This window comes from Anneissia japonica, unplaced genomic scaffold (assembly GCF_011630105.1).
Source record: "Anneissia japonica isolate Jap-2015-1 unplaced genomic scaffold, ASM1163010v1 scaffold573_len2283161_cov171, whole genome shotgun sequence".
Lineage (NCBI taxonomy): Eukaryota > Metazoa > Echinodermata > Crinoidea > Comatulida > Comatulidae > Anneissia > Anneissia japonica.
The window spans coordinates 1,311,206-1,327,552 of NW_022719802.1; the positions used below are offsets into that span (position 1 = coordinate 1,311,206).

Consider the following 16,347-nt stretch of genomic DNA (forward strand, 5'->3'; position numbering starts at 1 on the left):
ATATAATGTAGACTACAAACCTAGCTCAAGCTGTAATTATGATTATGACGAGTAATAGTAATAATAAAATAAAGTTCCACAATATTATTCCTCCATGGTTCTCCATTATAATAATGGTACGAATACTGAGTATTCAGTTGCGTTGAGTTATTGAGTTACTTGAAGTTCTTCGGATCAGAGAATTGAGAAAGCAGCACAATGCCCTTTCTTCATTACAACAACACCACGTTCTTTGTCAGGTTTGAAAATAACAAATTTGTTGCATAAGAGTTTAGGAGCATTTATTCTTTTAGTACTACCTGTAAGTTTCTTATCAAAGTTGAGAAACTTGCAAGTCATAACATACGAACATTACATAATAGGAGGGGAGTGCTAAACAGGGAAGACTATAAGGATATCAAACCAATTTTAAATAGTAATAATGATAATAATAATAGGAATAATAATAATAGAAATAATAACAACAAATTATCGTTGTTCTATGTTCTGTTTTACAAACCTACATTAGAAAGTCTAGTTATTATTATTATTATTATTATTATTATTATTATTATTATTATTATTATTATTATTATTATTATAGTAATAATAACTAGTCTTTCTATTGTATAAAGAGAACATATGGCTTTTTCTCAATAATAATAATAATAATAATAATAATAATAATAATAATAATAATAATAATAATAATGTTAAATAAAGTTTGAAAAATGCAGGCTATGAGCCTAGCACAAGTCTTGAACATGACGATGTATTAAAATGAAATTATAGACCTATCGTAAAACAAACGTAGTACCATTGCACAAAGGAACAAAGAGAGAAAGCTGAACTACAAATCTACAAATTTAAATACATGGGGAAGTTCAAATAGGGTGGACTGGTCGATGTTGATTGTTTATTGTGGTGATAAAGAAGACATGAAAACATAAATGCAAGCTTTCAGATGTCCCGGAATAGTTTATAGAGTGATTAAATATTATGTGTATTACTTTAGGCACAATAGATACTGGTACGTTAGTTACTAGGCCTAGTATTAGTAGTAGTAGATTGGTGGTAGTGGTAGTTCTGGTGGTAGTAGTGGCAGTGGTGGTGGTGCTTTATTCTAGTCTAGTCTAGTACTAGTGATAGTAATAGGGATATATAGTGGCAATTGTACTGGTATTGGCAATGGTTCCGGTAGAGTTAGTGAGAGTGATAGTCGTATAGTAGTCATGGTAATGACAATGGTAGAGCGGTCTGGTTGTGGTAGAGTGTTCATGGTAAAGGTATTATAGAAGGAAAGTCTAATTATGACAGAAACTATCCATATTAATGCATTTATTATAATTCATCATAATGTCATGTAGGCTCATTAGTACTTAAAGCAGACAGCACCTATATTTGCAAAAATTTCAGTCGTAGTATTCTGCAAAATTTTGAAATAAGAAATTCGGCCTATTTGGTGTTACATATTTTCATTTTTCCATTTCTCATTTCCATCGAAGTTAACAATGGGCTCTTAGTTTTTAAACCTTCCTTAAGTGTGCTCACAATACGTCGAATCGATGCAGAGTTTCTGGTTTTCTTCGTCTGACTGGATCGACGTGTCTTGTGCATTGTCGGTACTGTATTAATCTTCTGTGCATTGACATCTGGAAGATGACGCAGACGTTCTTGTAAATCCTGTGAATATGAAAAACAACAACATGTTTAACTCTTTGACAAGTTATATTAATTTTCTTTGTCACACTTATCATCTGAGTTAGAAATAGAGTACCAGGGAAGACATAAAAGCTACCGCAGAACTGCATTGTCTACAGCCAACACTATACTTCAAGATTGTATATTGCTATTGTTCACTCGTTGGCTCAGCAACGTCTGGGGTTGTTGAACTTCAAAGATAACAGAATTCAGCTAGGAAAGTTTAATTATTAAAACATAGAGCATATGAGCACATTAATTCTCCTGTTCTTATTGATTTGATGGGTTTTAACACTAATAAATGAACTGTTTTAGAAGTACCCTTCATCACTTCAATATCAGGCTTTATAATAATACACCACAGTGTATAATTTCATTAAATACCGGAATATCATCTAAAGCTACATTTACACTAGACACAATAACGACACGACAACGACATTAAAACGCATTATAAGATATGTTCTTGTGTTCCAGAATCCCACACGAAGGTCTACATAGGAAATGTCATTATGCTAACACCTTTATCAGGCCAAGTGGCGCATAAGGTTTTCATGTTACTGCAGTGTAGCAGTTTTTTTGTTGTTTTTGTTTGTTTTTTTTTTAGTGTAGCAGTTTTTTTTTTTTTTTTCGTTTTTGATTTTTTTTTGTTTTGCAGTCGCAATATGTTTCCGAGTATCTCTATCTTCGATACATGATCTCGGTGCGTATTTTTTTTTACTTAGAATTACTGTGTTTTGTTTTTTTTTCTTTTTATAGAATTACCGGTACTTTATTTCGCACAATGTACACCTACCATCTAATTTTTAGGATTCTTTTTAAGCACTCGGTGACTGAAATGTGTGTAGCTTCAAAAGTGATAAATTGAAGCAACAGTATAGACACATTTCTAGAATAGAATAGAGTAAAACACTTGACTCAATAAAAGTTTAGTCATATTGGTTCTATTTAAAAGCTGGCTTCTATACTAGCAGTTCTTGAGGACTTAAGTTTAATTATCAATATATTTGGTTTAGTATAGGACCAACTGGGTCCAGAGCCATTATGCTGTAATTGTAATAGTAATCCAGTATAGGTAGAAGGGGTTTTCAACTTTGTCATATTCGTCATCCTCCTCTCATTATCAGCATTTGTCAATATTAGTACTAGTAGTATAATTTTTTGATAGTTCACTATTGCCATAATACCAGAAATAATACCAATATGTTTTTATAATACGTATTGCGCATTATCGGGCAGATGACGCCCCGTGTGTTTGAGATCTTGTATCCGCCACTGACTAATTGTGATTATTAATTATAATAATAATAATAATAATAATAATAATAATAATAATAACAATAATAATAATAATAGTATATAATAATAATAATAATAATAATAATAATAATAATAATAATAATAATAATAATAATAATTACCTGTACAACATAGCTAGATCGGCTTCCTCTTTTAGCACTAACCATTGCTTTGTTTTGTTTCTTTGTAATCTTTGCCGCTCTTGGCTCATCATAATCATTATTACTATCATCAAACAATTTGCGTTTCACCGAGTGTCCGATAGCTGTTGAACTAGACGACACAGCCATAGGGGTTAAAGATACATCGGATGGGGGGCTACTTAGTGCTCCGGCACCCCTAGCAGGAGTTTGAAATGTTGATGGGACACTGTTGGACGACCTTGATCCTGTTCTTTTTTGTTGTATTTGTTTTGAGGTGCGGGTAGTTGAAGCGGAGGCTGGTGCACTGCGTTGGCGGGTAGTCACAGCGGATGTGAATGTTTTCTAAAAATATAAGATTGATTGATTGATTGATTGATTGATTGATTGATTGATCGATTGATCGATCGGTCGGTCGGTCGGTCGGTCGATATTGATCGATTGAATAATTGATTGGATTGAAAGTAGTGGCAACTACAAAATTCTAGGCCTAAATAATTTTCAATGTGATGATGTAGCCGAAAATAAAGATTAGGTTACCTCTATAAAATAATAAGACTTTTTTTTCAATCAATGGATTTATAAGGCGCATAATGCAGCAGTCTCTCGCGCAATTTTTATCAACGAGTAAGTAATAATGGTAATGAATAATAATGGTAATAATAACAGTTATTACTTTTATGTAGTGGAGGTTGTAGGCTTAAGATATACGTACCGCCTGCGATGAGCGAAAAATAAAAACAATTAAATTTAATATTGCTTACTTTGTAAAAAAAAGTATATTATTGTTGTTTATTATTATCAATTCATCAAATATATATCATCGAATACCGTAATTATGCAATTACCTGTATAACATAGCTGGATCGTCTTCCTCTTTTAGCACTAACCATTGCTTTGTTTTGTTTCTTTGTATTCTTTGTCGCTCTTGGATCATCATTATCCTCATTACTATCATCAAACAATTTGCGTTTCACCGAGTGTCCGATAGCTGTCGAACGAGACGACACAGCCATAGGGGTTAAAGATACATCGGATGGGGGGCTACTTAGTGCTCCGGCACCCCTAGCAGGAGTTCGAAATGTTGATGGGATGCTGTTGGACGACCTTGATCCTTTTCTTTTTCGAAGTATTTGTTTCGGGGTGCGGGTCGTTGGAGCGGAGGCTGGTGCACTGCGCTGGCGGGTAGTCACAGCAGATGTGGATGTCTTCTAAGAATGGTAGAATGATTGGTTGATTGATTGACTGATTGATTAATTGATTGATTTTGACTAAATAATTTATTATTTGATTAGATTAAATGTAGTGTCAACTACACAATTATACTTGAAAATCAGACAAAATTACAGGCCTAAATTTTCAGTGTAATTATGCCGAAAATATAGATTACTTTATTAAAATTAAATCTTTTTACCTCAAAAAATAACAAGACATTTTTATCATTGAGTAAATAATAATAGTAATGAATAATAATGGTAATAATAATTATTATTGTTTTCATGTATTAGAAGTGTAAGCTTAAGATATGCGTACCGTCTGCTATAAACGAAAAAATAAAGTATAATATTACTTTTTTTGTATAAATATTTTATAAAAGCATATTATTATTGTTTATTATTATCAATATATCAACAATATCTCACCGTATCAAGGGCGGCCATTTCTTGCAAAAAATCATCAACAGTTTTGCCTTTCTGTAGTTCCTTGTTGAAATTTGCATAGTTTTTTTCATTAGCAATAAATTTTATGTGCTTAGCCGACTTAAAATGTGTAATAGCGTTTACAAATCTGAAGGAAATCATTGGTGAGAGCGTCAACATTATACTATATCAACTTATTCAGCTTCTTTAATTGTTTTCATGCTCTCGTTCTTTGATATACATGGTCCTAATTATCATAATAATTATCATCATCGTCGTCGTCGTCATAGTCATCATCATCATCAACATCATCATCAGGAATGTAGGCCCTATCGCTGACCCAATAGGCCCGGAGTGTGCTTTCCCCCACTTCAATTCAGTTTGCCCCTCACTGAACTATAGTAGTATGAATACACTTCGTATTCAGTATTGGATTGGATTGGATTAGATTTATTCGGTGTAACCACCAAGGATAGCCCACGAATGTCTAGAAGACTTATTTCCAGTGGGGTCCTTCTGGTGGTGATTGGGATACACCGGGGAACAATTCCCTACTCTTTTCCGAAGAGTGTACTGCGTTCTTTAACGTGCACATGAGTCATCAATGCACACGGGACCAACGGCTTAAACGTCTCATCCGAAAACGGTGCGCTATTATAACTTGTATTTCACCCTTCCAGTTGAAATACAAGGAGAGGCAGCGATGGGAATTGAACCGGGGACCTAGAGATCTCCACGGTTCAGCGCACACACAGTGGCTACCACCACTGACTGAGCTAAACTGCTCTATTTGTAAGCAAAAGCACCTTAGTATTATGATTTGTTTTCAAGTGGAAACATGATCATATATTGACAGCCAGCCAACAACTATGCTCTATCGTATACCTTACATCACATGATTCACAATATCCCTGAGGTTTGTTTAATGAGGTACCGGTAACAGCAGTGGGTCTTGTGGACACAGCAGCGACTTGTTTCTTGGTATCTTTTCTCGTTACCATTCCAGATCTAGTAGGACTACTGCTTGGCACAACCATTGGCCATTTTGGAATTATTTTGGTAGTGGGCCGATATTTTCTGTAAGATTATAATTTACTGATAAGTAAATTTTAGAAACAGGCCAGAACGACAAAAGGAATACATAAACTGAAATTACCCTAAAAAAGTTTAATTAGCCAACCTTATAGTTTCTGTAATACCAAAACATCCATTAATACTTTGTTTTATAAATTATCTACAATCTACAATTAAGCTCTCTCATTCTATAAGCTACTGTCTCTCTCCCTCTCTCTCTCTCTCTCTCTCTCTCTCAAAAAAAAAAAAAAATGCTTATGTACGGCCATTAAATATAACTTAACCATCATTAATTTGTAAATACTTATATATACAACATCACTATTTGGATTTTCCTTGCGCTAGCAGAAAATGCCATTGTTTTTCATTCTTTTTATTGGCTTTTTCTGCGTCAGCAAAAAATGTCATTGTTTCTGTTCTGATTTTCTTTTTCTTCTATCATATTTTCCTGTGGTTTTGTACTGGGTTTTTCTGACCGGCACTTTGGTCACTTTCCGTTCAGGGATCTTCCTCAAACTTTGTCCGAGACAATTATATAAAACATGCGCATATAAAAAATATGGCGTCAATTTACATATTTGGAATATAATAAAGAGGTAATTAAACTTTTATGTTAAAGCAATTGCGTTTTATAAAGCGTTTCAAACTATCTACAGCTATGTTAAACACAATATTACCGTGAAATGCATGAACAATTCTCACCCTTGACTTATAACATTACTCTAGGTAGGAGACATAAAAATGCACTGCCTTGCGAAAGATCGGGTTCTTTAGCTACGGTAAGAACTCCCAGCAGCATTCTTGCCAACTGCAGTTATGGTTCGAGTATCGCTGAGGTCGGGGTTACTTTTTTTACTTCATAAATTTCATTAGTATAGGCCTATTATTTTTTGTTGGTATATTTTATTTTATACTTTTCAAATCAATTTTTTTTTTTTTTGTAATTTCAACATCACTTCTCATTATGGCAATGAGAAAAATTCTAATGTTCTGTTTTATAAAATTTTCTAATTTTTTGGACTAATAAACTTCTTGTATTCTGTTTTCTTGGCCTTTAATGCAGAATAAACTTAGGTAATTCAGCCATTTCTTAGATTTGTTAAAGAGCTAAAAATGTTTATGGCTTACATTGGCCAGCTAGCTATGATAAAACTATATCATAACTTAACAATTAGGCCTAATATGAATTAATTGCAATAAAAAGTTATTGACACATGAAACCACCTACCTTGAATTGTCTTCGACTTTTATGACGTTTCTTCTAAGCTTCTGTGTTCGATTCCTTAAGGGTGACGTATGTGAGAGTATATTAGTAGTTCTTATCGATTTTTTATTAACAGAAAGCGAATTTATCCATTTTGAAACCTCTGTAAAATTCACTTAAAAGAAAATAATTTAATAACAATTTGATTGAACTCATAATAATAAAATTATATGTTTGCTCAGACCTAAAAAAAAAAGTGGCCATGTTACTTCCTCGTCGATAAAATTGTCTGCAGATACCAAGATCTAAGTTTACACTATGAAAGGATACGATCGATGTGTTTAATTTCAACATTCCACAAGGCAGCTTTCTCAAGAATGTATCTTCTAGAATTCTACAAAACATAAATATTTATCTATATTTGATTACACTAAATATTATTCATTTTAAATTTTAATCATCCTTATTTTCCAAAATTGTGATTGATAATTGGTTGAGGCGTCTGTAAAAAGAGAGCAGAAGGTTATGGGTTCGAATCCAGGTTGGAGTAACCTTTTTTTCTGCCCTTGCATATTCCTCTTTAAAGTTCAGATATATAAATATTATATAATAAGGCTACTTATATTGTAAATTGGCTTATATATAATAGGGCTATTAAGAAAAATAATACAGTAAGGTCTATGTATTATAATAATATTAGACATGTTTATAATGTTGACTACCGTATGTTTCAAAATTTAAACATTCCGATTTTAACAAAAAAAGAAAACTTACTATATTTGGAGCTGTAGCTGCAGATCTGAAAAATATGAAGAGAATGGTAAATTAACGCGTTGTCAGTGTGGTTATCTGTGAGGTTCCAATATAGTACTAGAAAACCCAAAGGATAGTGGACCTTTCTGGAGTGTCAATCAATTCTAACAGGACCATCCACATGTCCATTTTGTGGCACATTTGCAATTGGGCTTAGCGGGAACGATCCATTAGATTTTGGTCATCCATTAAAACATTACTATATTAAGATAAAAAGGAAGAAAAATAAGACTAATTTGAATTGATTAGTTTGTATAGCTACAGTAAGTAATAGTAGCTTTCCATTGAAAATGTAAACGTGATAATATTTCTCTATACAAATTGACAGACACACCGTTCTATACCGCGTATTCCTTACATTGTTGGTAGTCCTACTGAATATTTATTGTAAAATCTCTGTAAATTTTGTGAAAAACTACATTGCCTTACGTGTCTCATTAACATTTGATAACCTGTGATCCATTATAAAGCAAATAATTATGAGAAATTCAATCCCCGTTAAAAGAAGCCCAGACAGTAGGTCTTATCTCGAGAAGAAGCCTATCTAGAAGAAGTCTGTCTCGAAAAGAAGCCCATTTGCTTCATTTTTAGATAGTAGTATGTATATCCTTTCGATAGAGTACAATTTCATTTTAAATGAATATCAAAGAAACAGACATAAATTTTGAAATAACACTAACAATTAGTTAATACGATTAATAAGATTACAAAATATCAATTCCTTAGTGTTTGCATATTCTTGTTAACAGACAGACAGCGGTGATAACATACCGATCCTTGGCTGAGGTAATTATTTAAGAAAGTATAATACATACTCCAAGTATTGAAATACACGTCATCGTGTTGGGATTCAATATTTCGACATTAATTATGTCATTACCTTCCTGATGATGACATAATTGATGTCGAAATATTGAATCCCAACACGATGGCGTGTATTTCAATACTTGGAGTATGTATTATACTTTCTTATCTGAGATTAATCAGTGGACCTTTCGGTAATTATTTAAAATGAGCAATTTAAAGTTATCTTTTATTTTTTTCGATAAGTTTCAATTGACTGACAATCTTAAACTAACCTTAAACTTCTTTCGCCAAGTCGTTGATTAGTGATGAGAAAGTTGATAGATTTCGTGAACACCGTCTGTACTATGCCACCAAGGCCTTTGAGATGTATTTCAAGTGCTCGGATTCTGGATGTTGGACTTCCTTTTAAGTCAAAAAAGAACGTCTTTCCCGAAAGCACCTTTATTTGCTCACTACGATGTTGTTTGACCATTTTGCGTTTGTATGTCATTATGCCATATTAAATGCCTACAACTTGTAACTAAGTTTATGATCGTACTTTGTGGAGCTCGTTTCTATGGCATAATTTCCGCGCAGCCAAACCGCGAGCACCATCCGCGCTCCGTTGCTTCGTAACGCTTCAAAACAAAAAACAAAAAAAAAACTATGGTAACAAAAATGGCAGACACGCATTGTGACCATAGAGATAATAGAGCAGTTTAATAGCTCTATGATTGTGACTGACACCTGTACAATACCGTCAGAGCCATTATTAGATAGAAAGAGTTGCGACATTGGGAATTTAAAAGCCATTCTGTGTCCAACGCGATGCGCGTTCCCGTGTATGGTATAATATCGTATAATCTAATTCAATTCAGCCTTCTGTAATTTTATTTAATTTAATCTTTTTAGCAGTTGAATTTCATGTAACTATATTTATAAATATTTTTTTTTAATGATTTCACTACTTTATATCCAATTTTTATATTATACTGTAATAATTTACTATTTTTAAGCAGTTCTTTAATCCTTGTCGATAGACGGAGAGGACCTCGAGGTATTCTTCAATTAGGATATCCTGCCAGACCCTCAAGTGGCTCCTGCTTTTTTGGCGAAATAAATGATATATGACGACCAGCAAAAAATAATCAATTAACTATCAGATAAGCCTATTCATAGAGGCCCTAAATATCAAAATGTAAATGTAATTTAGATTAGTTACTCTTTTATTTTCGATTACATCTATGTTGTTTATGTTATTTAATTTCTGTGGAAAAAAAACGATAACAAAACAGCAAAATATCCTAGTATTTTTCCTTGAATTTTGCAAAGAGAAACAACAAGTTATTTTCGTGATCATAATCAAATAAAAGAAGGCCTATTTAATCGACATCGTCGTTTTACCAACTTAGATGACTACTAAAGACAAATGTGCTAGCCATATCTTTATGTTTTCATACTACTGTAAGGTTTAATATATATCAAAAGAGTATATGTCAATGGGGCCCATCATTTTCGTTCGCAAATTGACAGTACACCTAATTATCACTGTCAGAAAATTATTGTTTAAAAAGTAAAGGGCAATCATTTGTCTCCTTAATTCATTGGTTTTGTTACCGTATGGTTTCTTCCAGACTGCTTTATCAAAATCAGTGTTGGCAGCTCAATTTTGAACAGCCAGTTTCATTATTTTTAGCTTATTTTGTCCGGCTTTAGTGATTTCAATGATCCGTAAATAGGGTATCTAGGTTGTTGTTCTTTAAAATTAAATATGAGCGAGAGCTATACAAATCTTGTAATATTAATTTGATTATTATTATTTATAAATATTAAAACAGTATAGGTCAGTTGGCCGCAATATATAAACTGATATTGTGTAGGCCTAAGTGAAGAGAAAAAAATACCTTTTTTGACAAGAAAGGCAGGTTTTTCAGTCATAGATTAAAGTAGTAGAACGTTTAACATTCCAATTATAATTTCTATGTAATTCCCTGTAACTTGCATTTAATTATCAAGCGCGCGTGAACACGCGCAAATATTCGAATTCTAAAGATAAATTCTAAATCACGCTTTTGATATTTAGTAGTTATTAATTAAGTAATAACATCATAAACACAATTAAACGTGAAAATACTATGTAATATACCGAACTCATATACCTTACATGTGTTCATCGGGAGATTTGGACACATTTGTACGGTGTGTACCACGTGACTTTCGCAAACCGAGGAGCGGATCAATGTCGCAACTCTTTATATGACTCTCTGAATACCGTCGAATTGAAGCAAGGTAATTCAACAGAAGGACGCACATAATTTAATTTTACTGTGGCATCGACAATCTGATACTAGTTGCGAGTACAGCCATCAATTATTAGTCTATGCGTGCCATTCGTTTTATGGTTCGCAATGTCTGTTACATCTGATTTTTTTTTTGACCGCGAGCTTGTTAAATGCTTCTATGAACTGCAATTTGATTTGTGAAAATTGACCAAGAAAATGAAAAGTTATAGCAATTTAAAATTTACGAATTTTATAAAATTTCATGTTCTTATGTAACGTTAATCTGTCATTTTGACAATGTTGGCATAAGGTGCCGAAAACGAACATTTGAGTATATACAGAACATTTTTTCTGCGAAGTGAGTCTCATGAACGACAATTCACCACAATTAGCCTCGAAAAGAAGCCCATGGGCTTCTTTTGAAGATAGCATAGGCTTCTTTTCGAGGTCTACACACTGTACATGAATTTCAGAAAACAAAAATAAATAAATAAATACAAGCTTGGATATACAGTAGTTTAGCCAATTTAATGCCAGACACTCCATGGATTGATGTTACCAGTGGCCTTATTTATTGTTTTATATTACAAATTCACAAAATTTACAGTATTCATTTTGAAAAGAAGCTCCCATCTTTGCTTTGCAAAGGTAGTCTCGAAAAGAAACACCATCTCGAAATGAAGCCCATCTCAAAAAGAAGCCCATCCAAAGTTCGCAAAAAAAAAAAAAAAGTTCGCAAAAAAAAAAAAAAAAAAATAAGAAAAAGGACTTCAATTCGAGGTTTACCATAAGATCTTATCTGTATTTTTATAATTATGCCCTACTGTAATTCCATTATACGTTCATTTTGTTATTATTTAGATACCTTCACATTTGTATGGTAGTATAAGATATTAGCCTATGACATCGACATCATCATTTCTTTCTTATATAATATCATTTTACGTATTTCATTCTGAAACCACGTTTGTAGTTCCTTTATAGGACGTTTCTTTTGACAGTCAATCATCAGTTTATTTAGAAAGAATTTTGCTTTTTACCAATTACATAACATTGGAACTAGATGAAATTATTTGATGTATTACTATTACACCTCCGCCGACGAGCCGGTTATGTATTCACCGTTTCAGGGCACCCTTGCTACTAGGTTTAGCGGAGCAACCCATTAAATTCTGGTCATCCTATAAAAAAAAAGTCTGTAAATTTGAGAAAACTATATTGTTTCATTCTCTGTCTCATTAAAAATTGATAACTTATGATCTATAATTTTATTCAATACACGTAAAGCATCGAAAAGAGACCCAGTGGGAGTTATCTTGAGAAGAATTCTATCTTGAAAAGAAGCCCCTTTTTATTTTTCAAAAGTAATCTAAAAAGAAGCCCAACTCGAAAAGAAGCCAGAGGGGTTTTGATTCAAGAGTATGGGCTTCCTTTCAAAGGGTTCTTTTTTATTATGTATTTGGTGGTGTCGTCGGCATTTTTTGGTCAATATAATTCTTAAAATACGTTAATTTTCTGTTTGTTTTTTTAATTTAGTACTATTGTTGTATAGCAGCACTTCCCAATATCTCGGTATAAATTTTAAAGAGCCGCCCCTCTTTAGTTCTGAAAAGTAACCTCAAAAGAAGCCCATCCAAGCGTCCTAATGAATTAAGCCAATGAGGAGGTTTTACGATATTTTAATTGCAGGATTTTTGGATGATGATGAAATCCACCATTTTATTGTTAGAATGTTTAAACTCTGTCTCTTATACACATCTAGATGAAAGCGCTTTCCCTATGGTCTGCACGATACATCGCTTGGACATTTGGCTCTCATGAGACATGAAACCCCCTCCCCTTACAGAATCCTGGTAACAGACCTGCTCAGACGGAGCAGCACTTTTGTAATACGATTTTTTTTCTTGCCAACTGAGCATGTACGTATGCAATACAATTTTAATCGTAGTGTAATACCATAATAGCACACCGACTTTCAAATTTCTACAATCAAATTTTAGAATACGTTGCAATCCTGTAAATTATGGAAAAACAATATTTCCATCCTATATCATACCCCAGTTATAGATGATAGAATAATATGCAACTATTTTAAAAGAGCAATTTAAAGTTTTTATATGATTGAGGGTTTTTTTTTTCTATATGTTTCGGTGATAAACTGTAACTAGTGGAGTGGTACATATGGATCTAATAGATGATTAATTTTTGGATAGGAAGCCAAGATGATGTTAATTCACGAATTCTTATTTATATTATTATATCCTTAAATTTTGTAATCAAGCCTTACTGAATCTCCAACCTAAAAACAGAATAGGGAGATTTAACAAATTTTCGAAAACAATAACGAATACTTCATCTTCATTATCATCATTCGTGCCTTAACATTCTTCACAGTACTGTACATACAACAGCTGAAAATCGTTGATTCATATAAAAGTCATTGATGGGCCTATGTTGTGAAAGTTATGCTACATACCTCTATAGGATGGATTGACTAAAAACATGATGACGTAAACGTATTCATTATCATTTTAATACGCTTGTGAAAACTAATATTTAAAGAAATAGTTAAAAAAAAAAAACTGTACACGAATCACATTTGTTTACACTGTTCGTAAACAATATTTAATCATACAAATTTTCAATTACATGTATTAGATAATTCGACACCAACCAATAGCAACAATGTACAGTAGCACCTTACAATCCAGAATGCTCAATTAATTAATGAGGAATTTTCTCTCAAAAAATGAAAAGTTTGTGGATGAGGTGGCACAGGAGTTGTTTCAGTATTTCTAGGTTGGAGGTTCAAACCCTAGCTGTGTATTTTGCTTGTCTTTTGGGCAAGCTCCTTCACCTCATTTGTCCACCCAGAAGCAGTGGCGGCGCCAGTGGGGGAAGGGCCAAAAAAATAAATAAAATAAAAATAGGCCTACAACAAGCCAAAACATGCCTTTCAACAGTTGTAGAGTGCCATTCTTGGCCATTCAGAGGTCCCTATTAAAAAAAAAAAACTCATTTGAGAGGGGGATACCCCTATCCCTTCTCAGGCATACAAGCTGAAAAACCACTGTTGGACAGTTAAGCGCCCCCCCCCCCCCCATAAAATGTATCCTAGAGATGCCACTGCCCAGAAGTATAGATGGGTACCTGATAGGATGTTTTGGTATTGTATGTATTATATTTATCACCAGTGCATGCCTTGTTTCTTTTGGCACAAGGCATGCAAATTCTTCTACAGTATTATTACAGTATAATAAAATGCACAATACTCTATATCTCTGCTATATCCAGGCAAAATCATTACACTATCACACAAGTTCAATTGATTACGGTAGAACCCATATTAAGGGGACACGGTTGGGAACAAAAAGCGTCCCTTAATACTTAATAGGGAAGGTTACGCAGTACGATTGCATTGAAAACATTGTAGCGACATTGTAGCGATTTTAAGGAAACAAGGCTTCAGTATTAAGATATATATTTTCAATGATTTGTGCCCAAAAAGTGTCCCCTTAGTAGGAGAAAGTATAATACATACTCCAAGTATTGAAATACACGCCATCGTGTTGGGATTCAATATTTCGACATTAATTATGTCATCATGATGACATAATTAATGTCGAAATATTGAATCCCAACACGATGGCGTGTATTTCAATACTTGGAGTATGTATTATACTTTCTTATCTGAGATTAATCAGTGGACCTTTCGGTTCTTAGTAGGAGTGTCCCCTTAATAGAGTCCTCCCCTTAATAGTGGTGTCCCCTTAATATGGGTGCCCTAAAGAACGGGGTTCTACTGTATTATATAACTTCTATTGATATTGTGATAAAGTAGATTTCATCCTTTTCATCATTGCTGGTAGTATTGCTATATGTTTATCTCCGCACTTGACAAGACAACTTTCCATTTCTCCTCGCAAGGCATCTATTTGCTGTGAGCTGGCTCCCGGTGATAACCTATCTTTAACATCATCTTGGCACTGTACTGCACATCGCTGTAGTCTTTCCTGAATTCAAAATAAAGAGTATTTCCATAATTAGCTCAATAACAATAATTAATAGTATTCCAAAGCCAACTGATGAACAATAATAACGATGATAATAATAATTTTTATGTTTTTGCATAAGGAAAATATAATAGGAGTGATGTTTTTGCTCTACCTGACATGTTATCGTACTGAATTCTCGGTACTGTACATCCCAAATACTTTAAAAAAAAAGAAATCGCAAGTGATTCAAGTGGGAATCGAGCCTACGACCTCCAGATAACTAGACTGATGTCATAACCACTAGACCACTGAGCTTGTGCTAAGTGACTAGTGTTGATTCTGATCCTTATGTAACTGTAGCAGCAGATACTACAATGCTATTTTGATGTTTTTGCGTCAGGAAAATGTAGGTGACATCACTCCTACGAATAATACAGTTGAACTTTCCTAAGTTGAATCCAAAATGGCACTAAAAAATTGTTTGACTTAGATAAAATTTGACAAAAACAAAACAATTTGACATGCAAAATAAGATCGACTTAATAGGCAAAGTCGACTTAGGAAAGTTTAACTATAATAATAATATACAATAATCAAATTGTAATAACAAAATAATTACATTCTAATAATTGTTATAATACAGTAATAATATTACAGAATTACAGTATGACTAACTTCATGAACGTTTTGCAAAAAATGATGCATTGGTTGATACAGTATATCTACTACGGGTTGGGATGGACATCTTCCTCCAGTTTGGAGAATTTGGATCTCTCAGTCATCAGATGCCACTAGAGGTTGTCAGATAAAATATTAATTTTCCTATCCATAACCAAAGTTTTATTGTGATTGCAGTGTGGTAGAAACATGATTTTTACCATACTAAACTATAACACTTGATCAAGCATATCTTCTTTTATAACAAGCAAAACCTGAAAATGTTCAAAAATCTGATTCTAAATTTTTTGGGTGCTTGCGTAAAATTAGAAATTGGGACAACCGGTGGGTTTTGTCAGAGCAGGTTACAGTTATTTTGAGTGACAGCTTGAATGTGGAAGCTAATTTAGATTGACCTGGTAATCCTGAAGCTCAGTCTGGATTGTGTTTTGTGCTCGTTGTAATGGCTGCGAACAACGTTCTATACAACGCTGAGCTTCTTCCATATTGCTTGAAGTATTATCACAACATCTTGCACTGCACCGGTACATATCACCCTGTAAGAGAATCAACAGGTTGATTAAATTTTACAGACTGTATATTTTAATGTGCTAACATTCTAACGCAGTAATACAATAGTTAAGATATGCTTTTATTGTTCTCATCTTTTTTGCCAATTTCAGACTCAAATGGTCTAAATTTGTTCTTATTTTACACATTTGCGCTAATGCACTTTCGCACCTAACTTTTAATTCTTAATTTTTATACCTGAATTTT

The 16,347-nt window shown here is 33.3% G+C and overlaps 2 protein-coding genes across 2 annotated transcripts in view; both read right to left on the minus strand.

The window, feature by feature from the left end:
* Nucleotides 1-1,359: 1,359 nt before the first annotated feature.
* LOC117111007 lies at nucleotides 1,360-4,857 on the minus strand. The gene is made up of 4 exons (XM_033253863.1): nucleotides 4,763-4,857; nucleotides 3,968-4,330; nucleotides 3,102-3,464; nucleotides 1,360-1,662 (listed from the first exon to the last, which is right to left on the minus strand). The coding sequence occupies exons 1-4, from the start codon at nucleotides 4,778-4,780 to the stop codon at nucleotides 1,435-1,437; spliced, it is 972 nt and encodes a 323-aa protein (XP_033109754.1). The 5' UTR covers nucleotides 4,781-4,857; the 3' UTR covers nucleotides 1,360-1,434.
* A 9,750-nt stretch (nucleotides 4,858-14,607) lies between these two features.
* The window catches only part of LOC117111052 (protein FAM136A-like), a 2,962-nt gene continuing 1,222 nt past the window's right edge, over nucleotides 14,608-16,347 (minus strand). The window contains exons 2-3 of the mRNA XM_033253934.1: nucleotides 15,987-16,127; nucleotides 14,608-14,931 (exon numbers count right to left, since the gene is read on the minus strand). Coding sequence (XP_033109825.1) covers nucleotides 14,737-14,931; nucleotides 15,987-16,127 — 336 coding nt within the window. The 3' untranslated portion in view covers nucleotides 14,608-14,736. The remainder of the gene's footprint in view (nucleotides 14,932-15,986; nucleotides 16,128-16,347) is intronic.

Coding starts and splice junctions, on each gene's coding strand:
- LOC117111007 (XM_033253863.1), bottom strand. Junction 3,465..3,967: donor GATCCAGCTATGTTATACAG/GTAATTGCATAA, acceptor TTATATTTTTAG/AAAACATTCACATCCGCTGT. Junction 1,663..3,101: donor GATCTAGCTATGTTGTACAG/GTAATTATTATT, acceptor TCATATTCACAG/GATTTACAAGAACGTCTGCG.